Source organism: Selaginella moellendorffii, unplaced genomic scaffold (genome assembly GCF_000143415.4).
Source record: "Selaginella moellendorffii unplaced genomic scaffold, v1.0 SELMOscaffold_6, whole genome shotgun sequence".
NCBI classification, from domain to species: Eukaryota; Viridiplantae; Streptophyta; class Lycopodiopsida; order Selaginellales; family Selaginellaceae; genus Selaginella; species Selaginella moellendorffii.
In genome coordinates, this window is record NW_003314267.1 from 758,697 (window position 1) to 786,635 (window position 27,939).

Here is a 27,939-nt window from a genome sequence, read left to right on the forward strand (position 1 = left end):
TCTCAAAATTTCAGTATCACAAACATCTCATCAATTCAATAGAACGATTCAGTTTCTTCTTAGTTGACTATGGTTTGCTCTACAATCAACCAAGACACTTCTACATCCACCAGATTCATTGTTTTGCCATTGTGTTTTTATTAATTTGCCATTTTCTTGGATATAACTTGTTTTTTAGCTTCTTTTTCTTCTTTGTTTTGCTATGGTGTTCTTGGATATCTTCTTCTTTGATTTGTACATGATTCTTCTTTAGTGCTGGTTTCTTGTAAGATAGCCAATTTAAGTGCTTTTGTTTGTCCTTTTTACATTATTTCAATCCATATGAATCTTTGGATTGCATGGCTTGGTCTTTTGTTTCATTTTCTATTTTCTTGCAGACTAGCAAACTGGGACTGGCTCATGACTTAGATTCCAAACTAAATAGATCCAAAAAAACTAAGTGGTTAATATGATCTCTCTCTCTCTCTCTCTCTCTCTCTCTCTCTCTCTCTCTCTCTCTCTCTCTCTGTCTGTCTGTCTGTCTGTGTTTCTGCTGCAACGAGTTATCAGTCATTCCTTAGATCACTGGATCGCTCATTGCAGCAAACGAGCATGATCCAGCAGCCTGCAGCAGCCATAGCACTAACAACATTGGGACTGAAAACGAAGTAATTTATGAGAAATTAGGGTATCATCTTCTTTTGTGGAAGACAAAACGGGGCATCTTCCACATTCCAGACAAGATCATGAATGCTGGAGTAGATCTTCCATTTGACAATCCAAGTTCACTTTTCTACTACATTTGGGACCACACTCTGAGGGAAGGAAAATTCGGGATCCTAGAGGCTAGATTCGGAGACTCCAGATAGATTCAACATCATATCAGCACTAGTTAGTTGATCTATCTGGGATTTCCATGAACTGCCTGGATGTTGAGGGGGATGGTGTGATCTTAGATTGGCATCAAGAACTTGGTTTGAGGTCCAAACTTTGAAGGAACAGTTTCAAAAGTTTTGTGCTTTTTCATCCAGCCAACAGAAACCAAAAGCAATGGCAGCTCTAGTGGGAAGAGGTGTTCTTGATGCTCACACAGTGGCAATTTTGCCTAAATTCTAACAAAGACCCCTGTCTTCATGTGAAAAGAATCAAATTATTCGTGTCATAGCTCAGTGTGACACAACAATAAGTAGTAAATCTTGCTTCTCTAATGAAGTTCTTTCTAATGCAATTCAAAGTGCTATAAAGAAAACACAATGTCATGGCCAAACTTGATCTCTTGAGACAACAGCTGAATGAATCACTTCACCAGTTCAATTAGTGTTTCCAGACATACATTTGCAAATGCAATGACTGAGGTAGATTCCATGAGCCTTCAAGTTGTCTGTACGTATGTCGATGCACTTCATCTCGACTTTGCTTGTAAAGTTCATTGAAAGGAGCTGGTCATTATAGAACTTGCAATTAGTGAGGCCGAAGCACAAGAACAAAAGTATCTTATCAAGATGGGAGCTACCTTGTTTGCTTGTGAAATTCTTTTCCACTGCTGAATATATGTATGCAAGACATTACCAAGATGATTCCAACCGTACTCACCACTATTAGTGAAGGGCATAAATGTCTGACTGAAAAATTGATGTTTGCTACTCTCAAACATGATCCCATACCAATTCATTCCTTGCTGGCAACTTCAATAGATGCTCCACTTGTCCTGCCAAGTTGTACAATGGGAGTTCCATCTCCTCCTATGCTCCCAATATATCAAGCGGGAAGTTACTTTTGACCAGAAGGGCAAGAAAGAGGAAACAATACAGATTATTGTATGGTCTTTCCTTCTATATACACTCCTCAAGCACCATGGCAATTTGCTTTGTTTGCTACTTCTATGCCACCTTGGTAACCACTGGGAACTCAATCTTTTCACCAGCAGCCATCAATGTCTTATTTCTACTGGGGCAAACCTGAACACATGGAAGAGTGATGCTTTATAAAACAACATGTTGCTCAAACTTGTAGATTTGTTTAGTGACTACGAACCTAAGGATTTGCTTTCATCAGGGGTTCTCATTGCCATACGTACTCAATGCACCGATGCAAATGAAACTTTTCAACAACTACAACTGTCTCATTGCCATCAGATTGCAACTCTAAGTGCTCAGTCCAACCACTTTTACATCTGATGGTGTTGTGCCGTATTCTCTCTTCAATAACCTCAAGTCCCTGAAATCAATGACTTTTATAGCTCAAATTCTTTAAATAACTCCTTGAACTTTCAACAGCTATTCTTGACCTATGACAAGAAATTAGAATACATGTGATGGATCCTAGAATACATGTGGTGGTTAATCCATCATCTGCTAAAAATTGAAATTTGCTATTTCTACAAAAACCTACTTAATCCTAAAAACCTTTGCTCCAATGGGATTTATCAAAAATGTGATTAGTGTTCTAGTGGTTGAGTTCCCATAAGAAGATTGAAACAATCGGTCATACTCCCTACTCTTAGGATGTAAGGAGTCTCAGCTCATATGGATTGGGATTATTGTTAAATGAACATTTCAGTTGGAGGCAATTAACCTCTTCTTTACAATATAGTAGATTGCAAGAAAAATTTCAACAATTCTTTATGTGAGGTAACAGTTGATACACCACAAAAGGATTTCTCTTCCTTTTGATGAATGAAACTTGTGATAAAAAAAATTCCATCTTTTGTAAAAGGTGATGAGTTCAATATAGTAAACCTTTGCTTTGATGTTCTATCTGAAATAAGAAATATCCTCATTTCACTAATGTATTATATGCTTTATTGAGAAATATCACTTCAAATCATTATCAACTATTTTGTGATGGTGATATTCATGGCTTCTTGATCATGATAATATTAGAGTAGTTTTACTTTGATTTATGGGCCAAGTTATATTTTCTTTATCATTTATTCACCTCTTCCAATGATGTCAAATATCACACTATAATTATTGTTTCTCAATGGGCTTATAATCATTATGTTTACACTTACATATGAGGTCAAATTTGCAGTTTCTAGTATGTCAAGTTTTATAAAATTATCAACCACTAACTTCAATTTCTTCTTTGATGTTGCTTTAACAATTTAATCTCTAGTATATTATCCTACATGGTCATGGATGCTTTAGCAAAGTAGGGTCTTTAGATGCTAGTTACTTTTGACACTATCAAAGAAACAATATTGTCTTCATCTAATAAAGTAACCTTTGTCAATATCCTTCAGATTCATGTGGATGTCCCAATCTCCATGTGTATAAAACAATTGGTTAAAGACTTGGAGTTGGAAAATGTCATTAATCAATACTAAATATAAGAATCAATGCACTACAATTATATTAAGCCATATATTGTGTAAATTAGTAAGCTTTTTTGCTTTTTGGTCCTAATAGTGTTTATAGAGAAATCATTTTTATAGCATTAATGAATATAGGGTTAAATTAAATGGCCTTCATAACACTCTTTATAGCATTTATTGCTTTTGATACAACAAATAAAATACTATAAAATACCATCAAAATTAAGTGAAGGGTAAGAGAAATAATCTTTAGTACTCACTTATAAACAATATTTAAATAAAATATTATACTAAACTATAAACTATATGTATATTTTCAGATTTCATTTATATTTAGCAAATAAAAATAAAATTTTTATTTTTATTGTACTTATTAACATTGTATATTTTAGTGAGGGTGGAAATATAGACTCTATATTTTTATATTGGAATAGATTGAAGCAATACAAGAAAAAAATTGTATTATGTCAAAATAGAAATTTATCTTTAAAAAGTAAAGAAATTTCTATATTACATCAAATAAGCATTTTAAATCTACCAATAGAAATCTGGTTAAAATTTAAAAAACTCAAATAATAATAAGTCAGATATTCATAGTTTAAATATATGCATCTAAACACCCAAAAGATTATCTAAAAACAATTAAAATCCAGCTATCTATACAAATGAATAACAAGAAAGATATTCAAATTTAAACTTATCTTAATATTTACTGAATTAAATATGTTGTATGACAAAATAATCTTGTGCAACAATCTTTGACACTAATCAATAATTAATAAATATTACTTATTTCTTAAAATATTTAATTTATTAAGTAGACAATTATTTGTACTTATATTGAGTGATGTGATTTAAAGGAAAAAATTCTTAAAACTACAAAAGGAAAAATTAATGAGATGTAAAAAGTTTATAGAGAGCTTAAATTTTATTATGCTGAAAGTGCTATCACTAGCTTGTCTTAAATCGTATTTTGTAGAAAGGTCCAACCTACTCAAACTTGAGACATTATACGAAGGGGACTCAGGTGTCAAGCAACAATAAGTTGACCTTAATCGTTTTTATGTTGTAATGTGAATTTCTCATTCTATTTACATTCATTTTGAGTTTGCTATTATTTAGATCAATTCGCATAACTTTAACATTTTAGGCGAGCTTGATAATACTGTAATAATAACATATGGAGAAAGTAAGCTTCATAATGATGACTTCCTAAACATGATTTTTCAGGTATTCTAAAGCATGTGACTTCTAAAACATGACCAAGAGGATGTATATTCTGATCCACTGCTATAAGTTTGTAAAAGAGCATTGGACTTAATGATGAGTGTATTACAATCTTTTATATAAATAACTAATTGTTAAAGTTGTAAATTTATCAATCATACATAATTTTAATGACAATCTATTTTTTTATAAGAATGACATACATATAAAGGTTTGTAATTTTATATAGTAATTTGATTTTAATATACATCATAACAATACAAATATTACTAACAAAAACAAATGATTTTAATATCAACTCCATAGATTTATCCATCCATTGTATAACCCTAGAAAAATAAGATGTCTTTAATTTTTTTCAGTGGTTCTAGAAGTTTATTTCTTGAACAATGGCCATTATGTGCTAAGATAAAATATGATAAATTATATAACATAAAGATTAAAACCAAACATAAAATATAAGAAACTAGTTAATAGAATAATAAGTTTTCAACCTTTAATCAATATATTTGATTTTTTTTCTATCTAAATGCAAAGTTGCAAGAAAACTATAAATATTAAGCTTTATATAGGCTTAGAGTGTATAATTTTGTTTTAGCTTTAGTGCTTTATATAGTAAAAAACAATGAAAATATTATTATTTTTACATTCATTAAAATCTTATTCTTATAAATATTCTATTTAAGTCTCATTTCCTAGGTTTATGTTTTGTTTATAGCATGTGAGTAAGGAGGAATGAAAGAACAAGTGGTTTAAAAATAATTTCAATCAAGTTAGAAACACAATAGACATAAGATTTGAACATAGAAGTGGGAAAAAACAAAATCCTCAAACTAAGAAATGCTACTCTTTGACAAAAATGTTTTGCAATGATTTTTTCTAAATAAAAAGTTTTCTTAGAGTTATTACAAGTTATGAGCATGTTCTAACCATAAGGATGTGGCACAAATAACAATAGAACAACAATAAACATATCAACAAAGGCATGATGTGATAATGATTCATATAAATAATAACGATAAGAATTAAATAGTAATTTTGTATTGTTGAACTCATCCTTGATATTTACAAATTATGTTCAGTCTGATAGAGATACCACTCATCATATAACATCAGGTCATTTGTTTTTTCAGCAAATAAACCATAGGTATGTATAACTAATGGTGAGGCATTGAGAATAACAACTTTTAAAAAGATTTTTATTCTTACTTTACTATGTAGGATAATTAATTTTTTATTTGTCCCAAAGTTTTCTAGACACATTTTTCCATTTTTAAACTTGCAAAGGATGGAGTTTATGCATACATAGGTAATAATCAGATGATCAAACAATAATAAATTTTATTTATAGACACATATATATTGCTCAAGCTATTCCAAAGAATGGACTTTTTTTTCTTCCTCTAATCTTTATTAGTGCTAATATTGCCTCATTGTCTAACAATTTGACTCTATAACTTTGGCATTAAAGACTGGCATATGCAAGCAATTAATGGGCCAAAGGCACTTTCACATCACATACTATATTTGAAAGGATCAAATACAAACATATGAGGATTGTCCAATATAAAGAAAAAGCTACTTTTAAAAAAGGTCACATATTTGGGGAACCTCTCCATATAAATCTTTGCATGGAGTTTGTTAGTTCTTACTAATAGTGGACAACTTTAGTCACATCATTATGGTTTCTTTCCTTAAACAGAAATCAGATGCACTAAAAGCATTTCATGATTAGATCTAGATAAAAGAAAAAGAACTTGATTGATTAATTCACATGCGTAGAGTAGATGATGGCTGGGACTTTTCTTAGCAAAATTTAAGACTATCCTAGCTTCACGAAGAATTTCACTCTAGATCTCAGCACTATAAAAACATGGCTAGAATGGGCTTGTGGAGAGGAAAATGCTCATAGTTCTTGATATATCCCATGTGATGTTAAATCCTGTGAACACAATTGTTCATATCCAAAACATTCTTCCCCCCAAGGCAACTTTGAATAAGACACCAAAGGAACTCTAGAATGGTAATAAACCTACACTTTCACTTTTATGGGTGTTTGGTTGTATTGGATACTTATAAGTCTCAAATAAAGAATACAGAACAAAGTGGCAAGATCGCTCCATAAGATGTATTATGCTTTGTTACAGTGATACTATCAAAGGTGAATACCACATATGGATTTTCAAATAGAAAGAGGTTTTAGTATGCAGGATGGTGTTCTTCAAAGAAATGATTCTAGCATATTCAGTTTCCTCAACAAACAAAATCACCAACTCTAATTATATTTCACCTTCAAGTCTAACCAAATAGCTTCATGGATGCAATGAATTTCCTAGTACAAAAACATCACTATCACCTTATAGACTGCCACTTCTTTTAGAACCTCCACCAAAAATCCCACCACTACTGCTGGAGGATATACACTTGGACAACTCCATCATTGAAGGTCATTTACAAATTGGTTTTATGATCGTGAATGCAGAAAGTACACCAGTTTCTAAAGATGCTCCCGAGTGACAAAATGAAGTTGACAGTGATAGCACAGCTCTAGATCCCACACCTCGACATTCAACATGAGCATAGAAGCCTACACAAGCAATTCTATATTCTCATGCATATGCAGCATGGGTACAACGTTTTCATTAGTAAGCCACGATGAGAGCCAAATACACTACTCGGTTAGAGAACAATTCTAGGATATTAGTTCTTCCCAAAGAAGTACGTACAGGATTAGCAATTGTGCCATGCAAATAGGTCCACAAACTCAAGTACCAAGAGACAGATGAGATAGAACGGTATAAAGCACATCTAGTAGCTAAAGGATACAAACAATATGTAGAGATTGATTACCATGAGATTTTCTCACATGTAGTCAAGATGTTTTTTATATGCAATTGCTAATCCCTTGAATCTGGGCTTAGAGCAGATGGCTATGAAGAATGCATTTTTAAATGGGGAACTTGAACGACTGGTGTACATGCATACCACCATGTTTTGAAGTACGAGGAAAAAAACACTATATGTGCGAACTTAAGAGAAAACTTAAGCAATCTCCTAGGATATGGCACAATACATTGAATAAATTCTTTTTGACGCTTGGTTTTTCCAGCACAGAAGTAGATTAGAACCTCTACCATTATATTCATGATTCCTTTCTAATTCTGGTCTGTGTCTATGTTGATCGTATAGTGGCAGGGAAGACAGAAATTTTAGCATGGCTTAAGGCACAATTATCTCAGAAAGTAAGGATGAAACTTGGGTAAGCTTTCATTCTGCCTTGCCACAAAATACTACGTGTTCATCAACATATATATATTGTAAACTTTGTAAAAAAGTATCAATAGCTTTTTACACAGCACAATGCTCCTACACTTGCACTACAATGCTACAAATTATCAAAAGTACATGCTTCACATTTTGAGGGTGAAAAGCAGGAGATGGCAATGCTACCATACCAGAATATAGTTGGAGCACTCATATACTTAGCCACAGCAAGCTGTCGCGACATAGCAGCAGTAGTCTCTCAAGTATGCCAGTTCATGCAAGATCCAGGGAAGCATGATTGGTATGTGGTGGAGTGTATCTTCAACGATGTGAAGCAAACAGCAACACTCTACATTGAGTACAAGAGCACAACATCTGGGGAAATTGGATCAGAAGGTGTGATACCTCATGGTATGGTGGATGCAGATCTGGCAGGAGATCTTGATGATTGATGATTTACAACCAGGTACATTTTTAAGTTTTCTTATCGTGGCACAGTCAGAAGCAAAGAATGGTCGCATTATCCACATGTGAGGCAGAGTACAATGCTGTGACAGAAGCAGTGAAGGAAGCACTCTGGATTTGGAGGTTAGTCCGGGATATTGTTTTGTCGAAGGCAACACAGTGTGTCTACAGGCAGTACACCACCGCAAACAAGCATTTCAACATGCTCCATTACTTCATTCAGGAGTGAGTTGAACAAGAGGAGATCTTACTAAAGCACATATCAACAACCAATATGGTTGCTGATCTACTCACAAAAACTATTTTTCCTATCCAACAGTTCGCGAGACTTCGATCCAAGCTAGGCTACATCAGCCAAGGGGGAGTAAGAAGCATGCGATCAGACCTTCAACCAGAATCTGATCGAAGGGGAGTGTTGGAGTAGGACCGTGATCGAAGGCAAGACTGAAGGTGCTTGAGCTTGTATAAAACCAACAGAGGTTTTAGGCTTAATTAAACATTTTGATCGGGCTAGAAGGATTTACTCACACTTCCCAGAAGCATCAACTTCTTTGGCAGAAACTTATGCCCATCTTGGACATATCTACTTGGCGACAGGGAAAAGCAAGACCGCAGTATTGATTCTTTCGCATGGTGTGCAACTTATAAAAGATAAATTTGGCATGGATCATCGGAGACATGCTAAACACAATGGGGATTGCCAAAAGGAACCTGGACCTTTCTTCCGAGCAATTTGAGTGAGCAGAGGCAGAGCATTTGGGTGCTGGACATCCAAGCACAGCAAAGGCAATACTACTTGCTCAACTGGTAAAACTTTGTCTTGGTTTTGTCTTTCTGTAGCTTGAAACTCGCTCTTTGCAGGGACGAATGCGAGATGGAGATTCTGGAAGGACAGCCGGACACAGGACCCAACGAAAGTGGTTTTACGGCGTTGTATGATTTTATGTTTCCCTGGCTATTGTCCTCATGAGATGAAACCACGGATTTCCAAGGAGATTATCAAAAGTTTGTTTCGTAGACTAAATTCACTTAGTAACATTCTTGTCAAGAACTACTAGTAACTATAGGCAAGGTTCTTGCTGTTCATGGATTCTTGGCGGCATCGTTTCCTCGCTTTGATCGCAATGCCCAACACCAGATTAATCTGACGGCTAGTCTTGAGCCTCTGGTGTGTTTTCTACCCAGCACACCCAAGCAAATCAATCAAGCAACTGCCCTATTCCTCGTTGACTGCATTGCTGGGAGAAGGGGATAACGTAGCTTCTCTAGGCAATGATCGATTTGTTTCCTATTTGGGTCTTATGATATTTGGATTACAATTTATTCCTCATGTCCAGAACTCATGGGAAAGATGCTTGAGAGAAGCACACAAGACTTTGTCAAGAACTACTAATAACACTATAGGAGAGTTTCTTGCTGTTCGAGAGAAGCACATATGGCGCAGAGGTCTCGGGCTCCAGTTTCACCACATGCTTGGCAGCATCGTTTGCTCCCTTAGCATCGCAATGCCCCAACACCGACGTCCAGTCTTGAGCCTCCGGAACATATGGCATGTTTTGTATAAGATCACGGGCATCCCCCAAATGCCCGGCACGCCCAAGCAAATCAATCAAGCAACTATACTGCTGCTTGGAGGCCTTCCGTCCTTGATCGATCTCCAAAAAGTTGAAGTACTTGCATCCTTCCTGGAGGCTCCCAACGTGACTCCGGCCTAGCAACAGGCAAGTGAAGGATACCTCATCGGGCTTCACTCCCTCGAGCTGCATTGCCTGGAACAGGTCCAAGGACGTTCCACGCTGTGCCTGCATTGTCAGCATGGTGTTCCACGTAATCACGTCACGGCGTGGCATCTCACGAAACGTTTTCCAGGCTAGCTGCGGATGCCCGTATTGGGCATATGCCACCAGCATGGCGTTCCATGCCGATGTGTTAACTCTTGGCATGCTCAAGAACAACTGCAATGCTTCCTCTAGCTGGCCAGATTGGGCATAAGCTCCTAACATTGCTGTCGTTGCGATTTCGTCTTTATTTGGGGTGTCGTGATACAGACTTCTTGCTATTTCAAAATGACCTTTAGCGGCATAAGCTGCAAACAAAACTGTCCAGGAGATTGTGTCTCGGTTAGGCATAAGATTAAACACAAAGTTTGTAGTTTCTAAATCAGAGATCTGAGCGTAAGAGTACAAAAGTACGTTCCAGGCGATTTGATCGTGCTCTGGCATTGAATCAAACACAGCTTTAGCTCGAAAGAGATCCCCGACGATAGCAAATCCCGTTAGCATTTCGGTGCCAGATACCACGTCTTTGGATGGCATTGAGCTGAACAGATGCATAGCCTCGTCGAGGTTCCTTCCAGTGGAAGAATAGACAGCCAACATAGAATTTAGCGAGAAGAGATTCACATCCTGCATTTTCTTGAAGAAAGCCTCGGCCTTTTCGAGATCGCCACTCTTTGCAAAGCCGCTGAGCATCAGATTCCAGGAAACCATGTCCAGCACGGGCATTTGCTCGAAGAATCCCACCGCTTGATCCAAATTCCCAGACTTTGCGAGCGCCGACAAGAGAGTGTTGTACGAAACAAGGTCTCTCTCCGCCATGGCATCAAACAAGCTCCTCGCCTTGTGGATGTAGTTATTCCTGGCATATGCCGACAGCAGAGTATTCCAAGACACAAGGTCTTGCTTTGGAATCCCATCGAAGATCCTCTTGGCATCTTCCACGAACCCATTGTCCGTGCACGCGGCAAGGATGGCGTTCCACGATAGCGTGTCCCATTCGGGCATATTCCCGAACACGAGTCTTGCCTGGTTTAGATTCCCAGAGTTCCCGTACGCCGCCAGGATGCCGTCCCACGAGAGAAGGTCCACGTACGACATCGTGTCGTACAGGGTTTTTGCTTTGGCAGCATCGCCGTGCCGGCCGTACACCGACAGCATTGTGTTACAGGTGACAAGATCTTTGTCGGGGATCTTGTCAAAGAGGACGGTCGCCTCGTGTACGTGCCCCCTCTGGGCATATGCTGTTAGCATCGAGTTCCATGATACGAGGCTCCAGTAGGGCATCGAATGGAACAAATCTCTAGCTTTTTCAAGATGTCCGTTTTGCGCATACGCAGCTAACAGGGCATTCCATGACACGAGATCCTTTTGGGGCATTTGATCAAACACAAGCTTTGTTGTGTGAATATCCCCAGATTGGGCATATGCCGTGAATAAGGCTGTCCACGAGATGATATCCCGTTGCGGCATTTTGTCAAATAAGACTTTTGCTTCTTGGGCCAAGCCGTCTCTGGAATATGCCGAGAGCATTGCGTTCCATGAGACGTAGTCTTTAGTCGGCATCTGCTCGAAGATTCGCCTGGCCTGTGTGATATGCCCGCGTTGGGCATACGCTCCAAGCATGAGATTCCAGGAGAAGCTGTCCTTGGTGGGCATGGTGTTAAAGATGTGACTTGCGCTGTCGAGGCAGCCGAGCCTTCCAAACATCTGGACGAGCATGTTTGAGACGAGGAGCCATTCCTTGGGGGAGAGCCTGCGCTGGTAATCGCGGGAGACAATGTGGGCGTGAGCATTGTGAGCATCTGGCAATGTCTTGGAGGACTTGATTCTATGTATACAATCCGAAAGCTCCAATGGCATTTGTGTGCATTTGAAACTCCCGAGCCCTGACCACTTTTGAGCTCTCGAGCTGAAAAAGTCAATCCATGTCAACTCCGTCAATGCAATGTGTCAATCCGATGTCAATGAGAGTCAATAAAAGTCTTTAAAGACTGTGTTGGACTTTCGACATCGCTCTCTCATGAGCGGGACTAGTCACTTTCTGACGCTTTCTTCACCCCATTCGATTTCTTCCGCCAGACTAGACCAAGATCACCATCCGTTGTGTGACCGCGATTGCGATCCTCCTCCACAAGACGAGTTCTCGCGTGAGGATCTCCAGGAACTTCTAAGTAGAAAGGATCCAGCCATCTACACTCACCTCCTCCAACAATGTGGGAGCGCGAAGGCTCTCAGCGCAGGGAGATTGATCCACTCCCACATCGCCAGCAGCGGCAAGCTCGCCCTCACGCGCCTCGCAAACCACGTCATGATCATGTATAGACAATGCGGGCAACTGGAAGAAACTCTCGCCATCTTCAACGATCTGAAAACAAAGAACGTTTACTCATGGAACATCATGCTGGGCGCCTTCGCGGACAAGCTCCAGATTCATCACGCAAAGCAAATCTTCGACCAAATGCCCGAGCGGAGCATCGTGTCATGGAACTCTATGCTCGCGGCATATACCCAGGCGGGGCATCTGTCCGCGGCGCGCGGTATCTTCCTTGCCATGCCGCGGCACGACGTGGTGACGTGGAATGCGCTGGCCTCGGGCTACCGCGACGCCGGCGAGCCGCACGGCGCTGTCGAGGTCTACTTGACCATGCTGCTCGACGGGGCGTGCCGCCCGGACCGCGTGAGCTTCATTGGTGCGCTGGACGCGTGCGGGAGAGCGGGGAATATCCTCTGCGGCGAGAGCATCCACGCCAACGCCGTGGAGGCGGGCTTCGCATTGGCGGTCAGCGTGTGTACCGCGGCGGTGGACATGTACGGCAAATGCCGCCGCGCGGATCGTGCCAGAGCGGTGTTTGACGCGGCTCCGTACAAGAGCGCCATCTTGTGGACGGCAATGCTGGCGGCACACGCCGCCGCCGGTGACGTGGATGCCGCGCGGTATCTCTTCGATGCCATGCCGTACGAGAGGAGCGTGGTGCCATGGACCGCCATGGTGGCCGGCTACTCGCAAAACGGCCATGGCCTCGACGCACTGCGACTCTTCCGCACGATGGACCTGGAGGGCGTGGCGCCCAACCGGGTAACTTTCATCACTGTGCTAGATGCTTGTTCGTTGGTACCGGCATTTACCCCGGGTAGAATCGTCCATGGTGAAATCCTCAACCGGGGCATCTCACTTGACGTGGTGCTGGGGACGTCGCTAGTGGGGATGTATGCCCAGTGTGGGCATCTGGAGTACGCGAGGGATCTCTTCGATTCGCTTCCCGCCAGGAGCTTGATCTCGTGGAACTGTATGATCTCGGGCTATGCGCGGGGCGGCCACGCCGATCAATGCCTCGATCTCCTCCAATCGATGCAAATCGAGAGCGCTGCGTCGCCCTGCCGATCGACCATCATCAGCATTCTGTTCGCTTGCAGCCACGGCGGGGCGCTGGATCGAGGGCTGGAGCTGTGGCGATCGATGGAGATGGACCTGGCGATCGATCGAGAGTTTGATCACTACGTGAGCCTGCTAGATCTGCTGTGCCGGTCGGGGAAGATGGAGATTGCCCGAGACGTGGTGGAAGGGATGCCCTACAAGCCCGACTCCATCGCATGGACCACATTCCTCGGCTCTTCTAGCATCAACGGTGGCGATTGACGGAATTTGGCGGCTAGGAAGTTGGCGGCCAGTCCTCCACGTGGCACTATCTTGTGCGTTGGTGATGTTTTGGGATTCCCGTGGTAGAATGGCGAGCGAGTTAAACGAGCAATGGCCGCAGGGTTTAATCAATTTGTCCGTCCGTGGAGTAGCAGCTTGATGCTACTGCTGATTTTGGTTTGATTTGTGAAGAAACAGGCGCTGCGATCGCTCGATCTGTAAGTTCATCGATCTTTTCACCGTTTGGTCACGGAATCTTTCTCCGTGTAGAAAGAGGCCGCGATTAAATGGTCGAGATGCAGTCGCTTAAGGGCAATGCGATGAAGCCCAAGGGAAGGACGAAGTTTTTCTCGGTTTTGCTGGGCATCTTGTTTGTGGCGATGGGACTTGGTAAGAATCATACAGGCTTTCTCTCTGCAAAAACAAAATCTTTTGCTGTTGCAGCCGCGTTTTCCCAGCTCCTCTTTCTCGGGAGAATTGATGATCCTGGCAGTACGTACTCTTTCTTCCGTGGTTCTCTCCGTGTGATCAGTTTTCTTTACTTGTGCTTAGGTGATTCGCGCTGGAAGGATGACAAAGAAGCTAGATTGCTTCGCATAGGTCTCGTGAGTTTCTTTATCCAAGATCAGAGTTCTATGGTTTCTAACTTTGTTTCCTCCATAGGTGAAACCCGAAGTCCTAAACTGGTCTCCCAGAATCACTTTGCTACACAAGTTTTTGAGCGCGGAGGAATGCGATTACTTGATAGCCATTGCCGGGCCGAGGTTGGCGAAGTCCACAGTCGTAGACACAAGCACAGGCAAGGCAAGGCATGTCTAAACTCGAAAAGTAAAACACTCCTCTTTTGCATGAAAACTTATACTAGTTTTATGGAGCAGGGAATCGAGAGCAAGGTCCGGACGAGTACAGGAATGTTTCTAAGCAACTATGACAGACGTTATCCCATGATTGAGGTCTGCTCTTTGAGATCACAAGGACGTTGTCATGGTTTTTGATCTTCTTCTCGTTCTGGTTCTTTGTGTTTCCAGGCAATAGAGCGTCGTATTGCTGTTTACTCCATGATCCCTGTGGAGAATGGTGAACTCCTCCAAGTTTTGCGGTAATTTCTATCTTTCGAGTGTTTGAAAGTCATTTTTCTTTCTGAGTCGATTTTTGTCCTCGTAGCTATGAGCCGAATCAATACTACAAGCCTCATCACGACTATTTCTCAGACCAGGTTGCTTTTAGCGTAGATTTTATTTTATTTCTCATACTTCTTCGTGCCAGTTTAATCTAAAACGAGGAGGCCAGCGCGTGGCAACGGTTCTTATGTATCTCAGCGACGTCGAGGAGGGAGGAGAGACCATATTTCCATCGGTACAGTGTCTACTTCTCAAAATGCTCTACAAGTATTCATTCCTATCAATCTTTTTGTTTCCAAAGGTTGGGGATGGCGAGTGCGAATGCGGCGGCGAGCTTAGAAAAGGATTGTGCGTGAAGCCAAGGAAAGGCGATGCCATCCTATTCTGGAGCGCTGTAAGTAGTGTTGCTTGTCAAAGGATTTTCTTGAAAGGCTTTTGATTGGTTTTTCCAGGCTCTTGATGGAAATGTCGATAGCAACAGTCTCCATGGAGGCTGTAGTGTTTTGCGAGGAGAGAAATGGTCCGCCACAAAGTGGCTGAGACAATCAAGATTCAGCTAAAAGCTCTAGCACAAGTTTTGTTGTGACATACCATGAAACACTGTAAATACATATTCATACATACATAAAAATTTTAATTACTCTTGATATTAAAAGTTTAGCGGACGAGCATGGCAGTGGCATTAGGATGAACAGCTAAACCCTAAAAAACATGTATGTACGTATGAAATATCACAATCCAAGCCAATGCAATATATAATAGGCACTCCAAAAAACATGTATGTATGTATGAAAGGTATGGAAGACTAGAGGAAGATTATGTTATGGCCATTATTATTATTATCCAAGTCAGATAACTACTAAAGATGCCTAATAAAGAGTGACTAAGTATTCATTGAGTTTATGAAAATTCTTCCTCATCCTGTTAAGCATATTTGTAAGACATTTATTCCAATTAAGTTTAGGCTTTTATTTATGACAATTATAATTCATATACAAAATCTATGAGGAAATTTTATAATTAATGCTATATAAAGTGGAGTGTAACATTTTCATACTTACTTAAGGAAAATTTTTACAATGCTAAATTCAAAATAATTTACTAAAGTTTTAATAACTATATATAGCATTAATTTATAAAATTTCTTTAGAATAATTAAAGATATCTTTTTAAACCTAAATTTGTAAATAAAAATTTTTTAAACTATTTATAAAAACCTTCTATGAAGTTTTTATTTTCAAAATAAATTTATTTATTATTAAAGACCTTCTTTTTATTTTTAAAATTTAAGGTGTCACATATATTAACTATAAATAAATAAATAATTTTTTAAAGGTAATAGTTGCATGATAAAACCATAATAAAGCTTCAAATAGAAATAGACTTCTCACCTCGTGATGAAGAAAAATCACCTTTGAAGTGTGTAATTGAATTTCCACTCAGTTGTAGATAATATGGTAATGCTTAATTGGGTGATAATTGAACTTTAAATAATATAGGTAAACCCTAACTTAATAAACACAAAAATTTTCTAAGTGTTAGACTTTTATATCAAAATATTTTAAAAAAACAAAATTGATATTTCTATTTATATAGAGAATTATCTTAAGTTGCTAAAATATTTGCAATAACAATCACATAATTACTATATGCATTTAATAGTAAAGTGATATTTCTTAGTTTATTTGTAAAATATTATTTTACAATATAAAATGAAAGATTTTAACCACTAAGTGTGTGACTAATACAATTAAAGTTTTTATTATTTAGGCAAAAGTATTCTTATTATTAAAAAAACTAGTTTAAATTATTATACTAACAACAATTCTTTATTTCTTGGACTTTAAAATTCCTTTTATATTTATATTTTGCCAAATCTCATATCATTTATTTATAAATATTTATGAAACCATTTATTTAATTATGTAAGATCGAGATTATAAAGTTAATAGAAAAGCTAGAATTAGTCGATGATCCTCATGTAAAATAATGGAATGACTTTATAAGGGGAGAATAAATAGAAAATAAAATATTTTTATAAAACATATTAAAAACACTTTTATATTTTAATAATGAACTTATTATTTGAGAACAGTATAATATCACACATGCTAGATGAAGAAGTAAAGTGAACTTTTGAGAATGTTCCCAAGTTTAGCTATAATGCTTATGCATATGCTAATTTTATAATATAAATTGTTAAATTAATCATAAATATTTGGAAAATATATAATAAGCAAAGAAATTTGGTAACATTTAAAATTCATGATAGTTTTTAAGAAATGATGACAGACTAAAACTCTTAAATAGTTTTTTTTTCATTGTCAACAAAATTGATAAATGATGACTTTGTAAATGGTATCAAGAAAGGAGATATTTTATAATCTTGAAACAATATCCATTACAATTAAAACTTGTTACATTTTTTGTCCATAATCTCATATGCTATATCCAATACCTTTACTTGACTAACTTAGATGATGGATGTTTTCACCTCAGCTTCAAATTGCTTGAACAAGTCATGAACATGAGAAGGAAAAGAAAAATTCACTTCACTATATATCACTATATCGTACGTACTATGGAAGTACGATCAAGGAGTAGTACAAGGTGAGCATATATTCCCCTTCTCTTCTAGGGATTTGTTATGATGGCGGAGAGCGAGGCCCAGCGATCGGCATGGGAGAGCGCTCAGCGCTTGAAAATCAGCGTGGATCTCGTCGACGCTGCCAAGGAGGAGCTGGAGTTCCTGGCGCTCGTCGATCGGATCCCGCGGCTCTACGAGGGAGAAGCCCTGAACCAAGCGATCCACAGGTAAAATCTCTTCGATGAATGCGGTAGGTATCGACGATCGCTGGCCAGGTACACGAGCTTTTGGCTTCCCTTTGCTGCCGCCTATGATCAGAACGATGGCGCAAAGCTTCCGTTGGTGCCGCCCTTGGATTGTGCATGGGTTTGGCATTGCCACAGGCTCAGCCCGGTAAGATGTTTACTTTGTTTCCCGTTTCTTAGTCTCTTTCCAATTTTCGTCAATGCGACGAGCCTTTCTAGGTGCGATACGCGCAAGATTGCAAGGCTTTGTTTGGGAAGATCGTGGATGCTCCTTTGGCTTCACCGCAGAGCAACGATGCGGCAACCATTGAGACACAGAAACTCTGGAGTGCCAGATTTCCGGACGAGCCTTTCAACTTGGACGTGAACTATAAGAGTAGTCATTCTTCATCAATTCCGGAGGAAGAAGGCCGCAAAAAGCTTGCTCAGTACCTCGAAGGCGCTGTCTCTAGGCAAAAATCTTTCTATTATCAGGTGAGAGTTATAAGTTTTCTCCACTTTCGGTGCTTACATTTTGTTAAATTTTTTTGGACGCAGGTCTCTCAGGCCCACTATTTGGAAGAGAGCTTCCTGAAAGCGGCAGAACAAAGATACAAAGGGTTTTTGTATCTGATGACGCTGGGTTCGACCTTCTTCGTCCCCACTTACGACGTCGACGTAATGTGGCACGCTCACCAGCGAAGCCCGGCTGCTTATCATGAGGACTTGATCAGGATTTTGGGTATAGTGCTGGATCACGATGATACCGACAGTGACAGAACAAAAGGGAGGAAGCTAGACAACGGGTTTACAAAGACTCGAGATATCTGGGAGAAGACTTACGGCTTTCCTTACGAAAAAGCCGGTTGCATGTACCGAGGGGATCAACCATCCGTGCTGCCGAAACCGACTGGATCAGTGAGCAGGCCTTTACCATCACTCGATCAAGCGTTCCTGACGGCAAGAAAAACTTTGCAGGTCAGTAATAGCCTCTTTTTCGTGAGCAATTTTGGTATTAACAGCAAGAAATAAGCAGGTTCGTCTGGCTGTTCTTTCTGCTCGGAACGTTCCTGCGGAGAAGTCTTCATCGACGTTTGTGAGCTTGTCAACCTTCGCGAACTTCTTAACTCAGACACCGGAAGTAGCAACAGCGTCTCCAAATCCTCAATGGGATAAGCTCTGGCTGCTCGAGTGCGATGCTGCCGCTGGTGGTCTTGTTCTGGAGCTTCGGCAACGCAGGAAGGGTTTCCTGGGGTTGTCCAAGGGATCAAAGCTTCTTGGCGCGCTGACAATCACTTGGAAGATGATCCTCGAGACGTCAACTCTCTCGCTCAACGGCTGGTTCCCGCTGTTTACTCCCGATGGCGTGACTACGGATAAGGTGCCGTCTCTTCGCGTGGAAGTATCAGTGACGCCTCCTGTTCGCGCTCCATATGTCATGAAAGTTACCAAGCCTGAACTGCGTGGCGGAAAACACCTCGCTAAAGTCCTCGACCATACAAACAAGGATGTTTTCCATGTGCACACAAGGTACGCGTTTGATATCAAAACTTGAATATGTGTGAAGTATCTTATGTTACAGTTTCTCTTCCGGTGTGAGATCAATTACGGTGGCTGCCACACACAATGCAGGCCATAAACTAGGTAGATTCTTTAAGTGACGAGGCTTCAAACAGTGCTAATACTTTTGGACAGTGTTGTTGGCGGTCGCTGAAACCCCAAACTTGTGGCAATGGTCTTTGGACGGTGATTGCACCATTGTCATAGGAAGGAATGCGGAATATGAAGTACATTTTGGAGCTTGTGGTGACGGCTGTCCGGTACTTTCTCTCGACATCTTTGTCTCCTTTCCATAAACTAATCTTTGAATTGATCCAGGTGACGCTTGTAGCTGGAAGAAAACTTCAGTTCGCATTGGCAGGAACTAAAGACGTCAACGAAGGGTTTGTCACGTTAATTCGCTATCTTCCCAAAGCTCCAAATGGAAAGGCGACTGCACTTTTCAACTGGAAGACTGGCTATATGGAGGTAATTGATAATTCATTCCTTGCTCACAGTCAGAAACCTCATGCAGGTCACGGTCGAAGAAAACACGATGTTGGTAGCGGCATTGCTGTGTGCCACAGCCACTTCAATGGCTTGTTTGTCCCTAGACAATCAGAAGCCAGTAACCAAATCTCTTACCAGCAGAAGCTATCGAGGTAAAACGCGAAAGTTGTCTAGCTTCCCAGTTTCACATTGTTTTCATCAGAGTCCCGCGGGTTTGGCCTTTTCGGCCGGCACCAGCGTTCCAAACCATCCGCCTGTGACATCTTTCTTCCCGAGGCCGTCATCTTAGCCAGTGCCGGATGTGGGAGTGGCTGCAATGGGAACTGCGGAGGTAAAACAGGATCAGGATCACCACACCATCCTCAAGGAGGAGCTTGTGGATCCGGGTGTGGAGGTGCCGGTGGCTGTGGAGGTGGCTGTGGATCATCGCTTCCAAAAGCCGGTGCTCATGACTCCAAAGGAGGAGCTTGTGGATCTGGCTGTGGAGGTGGCGGTGGCTGCGGTGGTGGCTGTGGATCATCACTTCCAAAGGATGACTCCAAGGGAGGAGCTTGTGGATCCGGGTGTGGAGGCGGCGGTGGCTGCGGTGGTGGCTGTGGATCATCACTTCCAAAGGATGACTCCAAGGGAGGAGCTTGTGGATCCGGATGTGGAGGTGGCGGTGGCTGCGGTGGTGGCTGTGGATCATCACTTTCAAACGCCGGAGCTCATGACTCCAAAGGAGGAGCTTGTGGATCCGGCTGCGGTGGTGGCTGTGGATCCTCACTTTTCAAAGCCCAGGATCACAACATCGTTGGATCTTCGATTCCTAATGGATCATGATCAACACATTCAAATGCAAACTGGCTAGTGGACGAAGCTGTAAATTTCTCGCTACCGTACGAGGATGTTTTTACTTTAACGTTGCTACCGTACATGTGAATAGAATCCTTTCCGATGATTTTTAAGATATATAAAATATCAGCCAGTCGTTTTGTCCTGGCGCGCTCCGATCACGTCTATCTGGCCGTCTATTCAAATTTCTGAGATCTCTTAAGTGGCACGATCCGGGCCGTCGGAATGGACGGTCTGGGTTTGCTCTTATTCTAGCCCGTGAAGCGCTTGCGTTTTGGCGCAGCTGGAGGTGGGAGACGACGTAGCCGGGCACGCTAGGTTTGGATCGATTCGATCGCGCTCTAGGTCGGAGACAGGTTCCCGGAGGCGCTGGGGCTCGGGGATTCGCGATCGCGATCGCGATCCGGATGCGGAGGTTTATGCTAGGGCTTGAAGAATCGCGCAGGCGCATCGCAATCCAGGCGCTGGATCCATAGAATTGTGGCAATTCCCATGGCGGATTACGTCGGCCCTTTGCACTCGTGGCTGATTAAGAATGGACTGGGGGAGTCGGTGAACCACACCTTGGTGGTGTCCATCTCGCTCTTCGTGACGCTGATCTGCGCGTGTATTGTCCTCGGGCATCTGTTGGAGGAGGTGAAATGGGCGAGCGAGTCTATCGTTTCCCTTATCTTGGTACACGAAACGATTGCTTTTAGCTACCGAATTGCTTAACTTTGTTCTTTCCAGGGTGTGGGGACTGGATTTATCGTCCTCATTATCAGTGGTGGGAAAAATTCTCACATACTCCAGTTCAACGAGGAGCTCTTTTTTATTTACTTGCTGCCACCAATCATCTTCAATGCAGGGTAACTACTCGGTAACTTTTTTTCCATTCTTACAGCTTGTTCGTTGTGAATTCTAGATTCCAAGTCAAGAAGAAACACTTTTTCCGTAACTTTGCTTCGATCATGTTGTACGGTGCCGCCGGAGTGTTCATATCTTTTGTCATAATCTCGTTTGGTGAGTCGTCTAATGTCCAAAACGAATTGCCCTGTTGATATTTTGTTTTCCAGGTTGTAGATATATCTTTCCACATTTGGGACTTAATTTAGCTCCAAGGAGCTATCTCGGTAAAGGCTTTGATTCGGATCTTCAGCCTGGCTTAACTTTGCTTTTGGGTTTAGCACTTGGAACAATCTTTTCCGCCACAGATACCGTCTGTACGCTGCAGGTTTTAAGTCAAGACGAAACTCCTTTGTTGTATAGTCTGGTCTTCGGGGAAGGAGTTGTGAATGACGCTACCTCAGTTGTTCTCTTTAGAACGATTCAAAAGCTTGGCACGGCAAGCATCAACGGGCTCACGGCGCTTGGGATGTTTGCTGATTTTATCTACCTTTTCTTGAGCAGCACAGTGCTGGGAGTTGCTGTAAGTGCCTGTCAAAGTTACATGCAAGTAACTATGTAACTTTGACATTCCTTTCTTATTTCCAGGCAGGACTGCTAAGCGCGTATATTATCAAAACGCTATACTTCGGCAGGTATGCTTTCCAGTTCAAGTTTTTTAAGCTTTGTGATGAACTCTTTCGCAGGCACTCGACCGACAGAGAAATTGCAATCATGACTTTGATGGCATATCTTTCCTACATGATTGCCGAGGTGAGAGTTTTTTTCTGTATAGAGAGGTAGCATTTCTTCTTGTTCTCATGCGTATGCCATTCCAGCTGTTCTACCTGAGTGGGATCCTCACAGTCTTCTTTTGTGGCATTGTTATGTCACATTATACATGGCACAACGTCACGGAGAGCTCAAGAATCACAACCAAGTACAGTGACAAATCTGTATCTTATGTTTTAACTTATTCCTGCAGGCACACCTTTGCAACTATGTCCTTCATCGCTGAGACATTTATCTTTTTATACGTTGGAATGGACGCACTGGACCTGGAGAAATGGAGGTTGGCAGATAAGAGGTGGGGCAAAAAAATGGTTTTTTGTTTTCTTTCGTCTTTTCTAAACTACTGCTGACCAAATAGACAATCATTTTCGATATTCGGCGTTGTCATAGCCTTGGTTTTGGTTAGCCGAGCCGCATTTGTGTTTCCTTTGTCTGCTGTGGCCAACTTTTTCACCCGATCTGAGGCTGGGAAGATTACAATCAGACAGCAGGTAGTATCACGTTGGGTCGGTTTTGACAACTTCATGCGTTGTGTCTTGTAGGTGATCATTTGGTGGGCGGGTTTGATACGGGGAGCGGTCTCAATAGCATTGGCTTTCAACGAGGCAAGTCTCACGATTGTTTCACAAATCTCTCGTTTAATCGTGGTGCCTCCTCACAGTTTACAAGATCCGGAAGCACTATTTTCCCCGACAATGCCACCCTTATCACTAGCACGATTATTGCTGTCCTCTTCAGCACAGTGGTAAGCACACACTTGTTTTTCTTCTTTTTTTATGCTTTCTCTGAGCTTGCGAGTGGAACCTTGCCAGGTGTTTGGAATGATAACGAAGCCATTGATCGGGTGGCTGCTGCCTCCACACATGAGACGTCCGGCAGTGGATTCAGAGCCGTCGTCCCCGAAAGAAGCAAACATCGATCATACTGTGGATGGGAACTTGGAGCTTCCCCTCCTGACCGAGAGGCTCCAGAATCTAAGGAATGGAGTTGCGCGGAGGAGCAGCTTGCGAATGCTGCTCGAGGCTCCAACCTCGACAATCCATCGCATGTGGAGATCATTCGACGATGCCTACATGCGCCCGATGTTTGGAGGCCGTGGCTTCGTCCCAATCCTTCCGGGCTCACCAGGTTCTTCTTGAAACTTCTTCTTCAACAGGTTTATTCTCGAAAGCTTTTCAGGTTCCTCTAAAACGCTGACGTTGGCAGGTTCTTCTTAAACTTCTTTCTTTCTCCGAGGATCGAGAAATCCATCGCTTTACTTGATTCTTTTCTAGGAGCACGCCGCACAGAGAGATTAAAGTTTTGTATGTAATTTTGTACTGCGAGAATGTAAAGATGCGTTTTGGAAAGGTGGATATTCGCCCAAAATGCATTCGCATTTTCGAATGTTGGATATTCCAAAAGCGGAGATGCGAGGGAAAGTAATTGGAAAGTCCGCCCGCGGCCGTGGCGAGGCCGTGGCCGCTGGATGCAAGCAATCGGATGGTGAGAGAGAGCTTAATAGGCTCTGGAAGAACATTAGGAGCCCACCCACCATGAAATTTGGAAAGGCCCTTCGGCGCGTGATCGATCAGACGTTTCCGGCATGGCAGGAATTTTTCATTGCGTACAAGGATCTCAAGCAGCAGCTCAATCGCATCGCAGCAATCCGGCAGCAAATGCCCAATCCAGCAGAAACGCCGGCGAGATTGATCATCGCCCCCGCCGAGACCGCGGAAGAGATGCGCTTCGTCACGCTCCTATATCGCGAAATCTCCAAGCTCAATGCCTTCTTCAGCGAGGAGGAGGAGGAATTCGTGATCCGGTTCCAGGTAGTAGGTCTTGCGCGGTTTCTTTAGATCGAAATCTTTACTCGCTGCGCAGGATCTGCGAGAGAAGGCAGTGGAGAATCACGCTAGCCGCGGCGGCTTGCTCCGGATCTGGCGAGATCTCGTGTGCCTCCATGGCGAGATGATCTTGCTCGAGAACTACAGCTCCATCAATTGCCTGGGTATGGATGAGCTTTCGCTTGGCAGTGGATGATTTTGACGGAATTCCTGGCCAGGGCTGGTGAAGATCGTGAAGAAGCACGACAAGCTGAGCAGCAGCGTGGCGCTCCTCCGCCTCCCATTCGTGCGGAGGCTATTGCGGCAGCCATTCTTCCAGACGGAGCAGCTGTTCGTGCTCATCGCCGAGTGCGAGCGGATCTTGCGCGCGCTGGAGAGATCGCTGCGATCCGTGGCGGCTGATGGACACGACGAGGAGGGATTCGACGGGGACGATGGAGACGACCAAAGCGGCAGGATTGTGAGGAGCACCGTGGCGGCACTGGGGACGATCCAGCATTTGCGCAACGGGAGCTCCACGTATGGCCCTTCTTCCCTACGCTACGACTGAAGAACCCTAAAAACAGAGCAAATGTGAAAGCCCTTAAAAAAAAGAGGTTTCCCTTTAAGTAAGCCTTTAAAACACGAATATCTTACGAATATAGGGCTAGTTCTCTACCATTTTTTTGAAGATTTAGGGTTGTTCACGATGCTACGCCTTGTTCGTGGCGTGGCGCCGCTGCGGCCGCCGCCCCCTTTGATTCTCTCGCGGAGGCTTCTGTTCGATGATCTTCCGGAGCGCGACAAGAACGAGTACGAGCTGCGGAGCCTTGCATTTGTGCGGCAGGAGCGGCAAATGTGAGTGATTCTGCGGCGAATATCTTCGAAAGTTCTATCTCTGCTTGTTTGTTGCGTAGGCAGATTCCGTGAGGAGATGTTTGAGAGGGCGTGCCAGCGATTCGAGATGAACCGGTTCCGCCTCGCGGATTCGACGCTGAGATCTGTGGTATGTGAAACAAGTTTTTGGTCGTTCTCTCAGAGTTTCTCGAGTTTCTCTAGAACTGGGGGAACGATAACGCAATGAGAATAGCTTTCTCGCAGATCGACAGCAATAACGATGGCTATATCACTCCATCGGAGGTCTGGTTTTCAAAGTGTTTTGGTTTCGCAAAGTCGATCGAGCTCTCTATGCACAGCTTGCGAGATATCTATCGAAATGGGGAGCCAATCTTGACAAACAAGACATTGAGAAGATGATCAAATTCGTGGACAGAGACAAAGACGGCAAAGTTTCGTTCCGAGAGTTCTCCAAGATGATCCGCGGAGAATTTGATTCACCCCTCGGTAAGCCATTGTCTCATTTCCTCTTGGAAGCGATAAAAAATCTTCGATCCAATTCCTCCATTTTGTTTTTCCAGGAAGAATTCGCGCGAGAAGCAAAAGCAAAGATGGAAGCTGAGAAACAACATAATCCAAAGCTCTAGAAAGCGATTAGATTATATCGGTGATTATTATAAGAGGTCCATGGTCAAGACCGACGGCCGGGATGCAATCCCAGTCCGCTAAAAGAGGTGGCTATCCTATCAACGGTGGGACGGCCCGGTAAGCCATCTGACGGTCACGATTGCGCCACCGCGGGGTTAAGATGGTCCTTTTTTCCTCCTTTCATACTTCCATTTAGCCCGAGTGAGCCCTTTGCTCGGCAAGGGTTTTGCAGATCTCCGCTGTTCTTCCTAGGATTGGCGTCTGGGCGCCACGAATCGGCGCGAGGTAAGCTCATTGGCGCCGAGATAGATGATATTTCGACTAGATCTGGATCGCATCGACTCACAATCCCCGCTCTTGCAGATGGAAGATCGTCGAGTTCTACCGACAGTGTCACAAAAGCTGATTGGCGGCCCCTCGCCATTCGGCTATGGCAGGACTGCCGATAGGATCTATGGATCTTACGCCACGTCCTCGTATCTAGGAGCCGCCAGGTCGAGGTACGTCTCGGAGCTCACGGGGGGCCTGAGGGGATTCTCGGCGGCGGGGGCGGCGACGAACATCGCTGCTCCATCGCCGGTTTTCGTTCCAGCGCCTGCCGAGAGGGGGAAGAGCGCATTCCTGATAGATTTCATGATGGGTGGAGTGTCAGCCGCGGTGTCCAAGACCGCCGCCGCTCCAATCGAGCGCGTGAAGCTCCTGATCCAGAACCAGGACGAGATGCTCAAGCAGGGACGTCTCCAGGAGCCTTACAAGGGTATTGGCGACTGTTTCAAGCGGACGATTAGCCAAGAAGGGTTTGGGTCTCTGTGGAGAGGAAACATGGCAAACGTGATCCGATATTTCCCGACCCAGGTTAGTCTCTTCTTTCCTTTGTGGCTTGCCTTTGTGTTGTGATTGGGTTTTCCATGTCTCTACGTCGTTTGTTCTGTAGCTAATCAAGGCCTGCTGTCAAAGCTATGTTTTTTCCTGGAGCTTTTCTGGCATTGGATGATTTCTTTACTTGTGTTTACTTGTTTTTATTGCTGACAGAAGTGTGAGTTTTGGTTTTCAAATCATCGCGGTGTTCTGGATGGATTTGTGTTCTAAAACGTGTTCTTTTTTCGCAGGCCTTGAACTTCGCCTTCAAGGACTACTTCAAGAGAGTGTTCAACTTCAAGAAGGACAAGGATGGCTACTGGGTGTGGTTCGCCGGGAACCTGGCGTCCGGGGGTGCCGCCGGTGCAACCTCGCTGCTGTTCGTCTACTCGCTGGACTACGCGCGAACTCGGCTGGCCAACGACGCCAAGGCCGCAAAGAAGGCCGGCGTGGCTGGAGAGCGCCAGTTCAATGGCCTGCTCGATGTCTACAAGAAGACCATGGCCACGGACGGCATCGGCGGACTCTACCGTGGTTTCACCATCTCGTGCGTGGGTATCATTGTCTACAGGGGCCTCTACTTTGGAATGTACGACTCGCTCAAGCCGGTGCTTCTCACTGGATCTCTGGAGGTAAACTCTTCTTGGCGCTTTGGTTTTGACCGAGGCTAACTGGTGTGTGATCTCCTGTTCCAGGGCAACTTCCTTGCGAGCTTTTTTCTAGGTTGGGGGATCACGACTGGAGCTGGACTGGCTTCATACCCCATTGACACAGTGCGGCGTAGGATGATGATGACTTCGGGCCAGGCAGTGAAGTACAACGGATCGATGGATTGCTTCAAGCAGATTATCAAGAACGAGGGAACCAAGTCGCTGTTCAAGGGCGCGGGGGCCAACATCTTGCGAGCGGTGGCGGGTGCCGGAGTGTTGTCGGGCTACGACCAGATGCAACTCATCTTCTTTGGCAAGACTTACGGATCCGGGGGTGGAGGCTAAGAAGGAAAAGGAGCGGAGAGCGCGCCGATGATGACGATGAAGAAAGCTCATTCCGTTCTTTTTCTCCTTTTTTTTATTTTTTGCGCAGAGACTCTCTAAAAAGACTTTGTTGTAGCTTATATTTTTTCAGGCTGTTTTGAATAACTGTTGGGCACTAAAAGTTCCTGGAATGAGTTTACAAAGTTTTGGGGTGAGAATTGGATTTTACAAGTTCCAAGATTGTGGCATGCTTTACAAGATCAATTCACTATAGTCTTCCAGCTCCTCTATGGATTCATGGGCTGCTGGACATGCTACATGACCTAATTTTTTCATCTCTAATCTTTGTTGTTTGTTCGCCACAACATAGTACACCTGTTCGCTCGTTAGCACACGGAAATTGAAAGGCCAGGGGCCCCTCCGCAAGGATCAGATATACTAAGAACGACAACGAGCTCAATGATCCTCGATAAGCCAACCTAAGTTCAAATCTTGTTTCTTTAAAATAATTAAAAAATTTCTATTTAATTATAATCCGGGACAAAACGTTAGTAGATTGTAGATAGTGGTGGCTACCAGTAGATTGGTGGCGATGGCGGTGGTAGTGGGGATTTGTATTCATATGGTGGTGGTGGTGGTGGAGACTCGTATTTATACGGTGGCAACGGAGGCGGAGACTC

General features: G+C 42.9%; 8 protein-coding genes across 15 annotated transcripts; 7 read left to right on the forward strand and 1 right to left on the reverse strand.

Moving 5' to 3' along the window:
- Positions 1-9,630: 9,630 nt before the first annotated feature.
- On the reverse strand, positions 9,631-11,889 carry LOC112344875 (pentatricopeptide repeat-containing protein At4g02750-like). The gene has a single exon (XM_024670410.1). It carries the CDS (start codon positions 11,887-11,889, stop codon positions 9,631-9,633), a length of 2,259 nt encoding a protein of 752 aa, XP_024526178.1.
- A 160-nt stretch (positions 11,890-12,049) lies between these two features.
- Positions 12,050-13,666, forward strand: LOC9634019 (pentatricopeptide repeat-containing protein At2g21090). The gene has a single exon (XM_024670412.1). It carries the CDS (start codon positions 12,050-12,052, stop codon positions 13,664-13,666), a length of 1,617 nt encoding a protein of 538 aa, XP_024526180.1.
- Positions 13,667-13,726: 60 nt separating this feature from the next.
- On the forward strand, positions 13,727-15,436 carry LOC9634020 (prolyl 4-hydroxylase 1). 3 transcript variants are annotated; one of them, XM_024670847.1, is made up of 11 exons: positions 13,734-13,884; positions 13,937-14,056; positions 14,111-14,158; positions 14,219-14,271; positions 14,330-14,470; positions 14,545-14,619; positions 14,695-14,765; positions 14,831-14,882; positions 14,933-15,022; positions 15,089-15,181; positions 15,240-15,436. In XM_024670847.1, exons 2-11 carry the CDS (start codon positions 13,954-13,956, stop codon positions 15,345-15,347), a joined length of 834 nt encoding a protein of 277 aa, XP_024526615.1. In that variant the 5' UTR covers positions 13,734-13,884; positions 13,937-13,953; the 3' UTR covers positions 15,348-15,436. The 3 variants fall into 3 exon arrangements, with proteins under 3 accessions (XP_024526616.1, XP_024526614.1, XP_024526615.1); XM_024670848.1 differs by having other exon boundaries at positions 13,727-13,884; positions 14,219-14,266; positions 14,394-14,470; positions 14,933-15,181; XM_024670846.1 differs by having other exon boundaries at positions 13,728-13,884; positions 14,933-15,181.
- A 1,983-nt stretch (positions 15,437-17,419) lies between these two features.
- LOC9634021 (glycine-rich domain-containing protein 1) lies at positions 17,420-20,626 on the forward strand. Its single transcript, XM_024670360.1, has 10 exons — positions 17,420-17,601; positions 17,650-17,767; positions 17,839-18,093; positions 18,157-18,576; positions 18,635-19,128; positions 19,181-19,242; positions 19,294-19,418; positions 19,477-19,626; positions 19,673-19,799; positions 19,850-20,626. The coding sequence occupies exons 1-10, from the start codon at positions 17,435-17,437 to the stop codon at positions 20,467-20,469; spliced, it is 2,538 nt and encodes an 845-aa protein (XP_024526128.1). The 5' UTR covers positions 17,420-17,434; the 3' UTR covers positions 20,470-20,626.
- An 85-nt stretch (positions 20,627-20,711) lies between these two features.
- Positions 20,712-23,492, forward strand: LOC9634022 (sodium/hydrogen exchanger 1). 3 transcript variants are annotated; one of them, XM_024670369.1, is made up of 14 exons: positions 20,712-21,156; positions 21,211-21,329; positions 21,386-21,483; positions 21,537-21,593; positions 21,648-21,889; positions 21,955-22,001; positions 22,053-22,119; positions 22,185-22,285; positions 22,331-22,432; positions 22,496-22,628; positions 22,680-22,742; positions 22,799-22,882; positions 22,950-23,265; positions 23,317-23,492. In XM_024670369.1, the coding sequence occupies exons 1-14, from the start codon at positions 20,974-20,976 to the stop codon at positions 23,352-23,354; spliced, it is 1,650 nt and encodes a 549-aa protein (XP_024526137.1). In that variant the 5' UTR covers positions 20,712-20,973; the 3' UTR covers positions 23,355-23,492. The 3 variants fall into 3 exon arrangements, with proteins under 3 accessions (XP_024526137.1, XP_024526135.1, XP_024526136.1); XM_024670367.1 differs by having other exon boundaries at positions 21,955-22,119; XM_024670368.1 differs by having other exon boundaries at positions 22,185-22,432.
- Positions 23,493-23,672: 180 nt separating this feature from the next.
- LOC9634248 (SPX domain-containing protein 5) lies at positions 23,673-24,578 on the forward strand. 2 transcript variants are annotated; one of them, XM_024670373.1, is made up of 3 exons: positions 23,673-23,948; positions 24,001-24,127; positions 24,182-24,578. In XM_024670373.1, exons 1-3 carry the CDS (start codon positions 23,673-23,675, stop codon positions 24,511-24,513), a joined length of 735 nt encoding a protein of 244 aa, XP_024526141.1. In that variant the 3' UTR covers positions 24,514-24,578. The 2 variants fall into 2 exon arrangements, with proteins under 2 accessions (XP_024526141.1, XP_024526142.1); XM_024670374.1 differs by having other exon boundaries at positions 24,193-24,470.
- Positions 24,579-24,607: 29 nt separating this feature from the next.
- On the forward strand, positions 24,608-25,441 carry LOC112344855 (probable calcium-binding protein CML28). Of its 3 annotated transcripts, none has more exons than XM_024670377.1 (5): positions 24,608-24,800; positions 24,864-24,948; positions 25,044-25,082; positions 25,139-25,286; positions 25,361-25,441. In XM_024670377.1, the coding sequence occupies exons 1-5, from the start codon at positions 24,652-24,654 to the stop codon at positions 25,399-25,401; spliced, it is 462 nt and encodes a 153-aa protein (XP_024526145.1). In that variant the 5' UTR covers positions 24,608-24,651; the 3' UTR covers positions 25,402-25,441. The 3 variants fall into 3 exon arrangements, with proteins under 3 accessions (XP_024526145.1, XP_024526144.1, XP_024526146.1); XM_024670376.1 differs by having other exon boundaries at positions 24,616-24,800; positions 25,002-25,082; XM_024670378.1 differs by having other exon boundaries at positions 24,686-24,800; positions 24,860-24,948; positions 25,002-25,082.
- Positions 25,442-25,592: 151 nt separating this feature from the next.
- LOC9634249 (ADP,ATP carrier protein) lies at positions 25,593-27,456 on the forward strand. The gene is made up of 4 exons (XM_002965429.2): positions 25,593-25,712; positions 25,791-26,282; positions 26,537-26,917; positions 26,981-27,456. The coding sequence occupies exons 2-4, from the start codon at positions 25,791-25,793 to the stop codon at positions 27,278-27,280; spliced, it is 1,173 nt and encodes a 390-aa protein (XP_002965475.2). The 5' UTR covers positions 25,593-25,712; the 3' UTR covers positions 27,281-27,456.
- Positions 27,457-27,939: the final 483 nt, after the last annotated feature.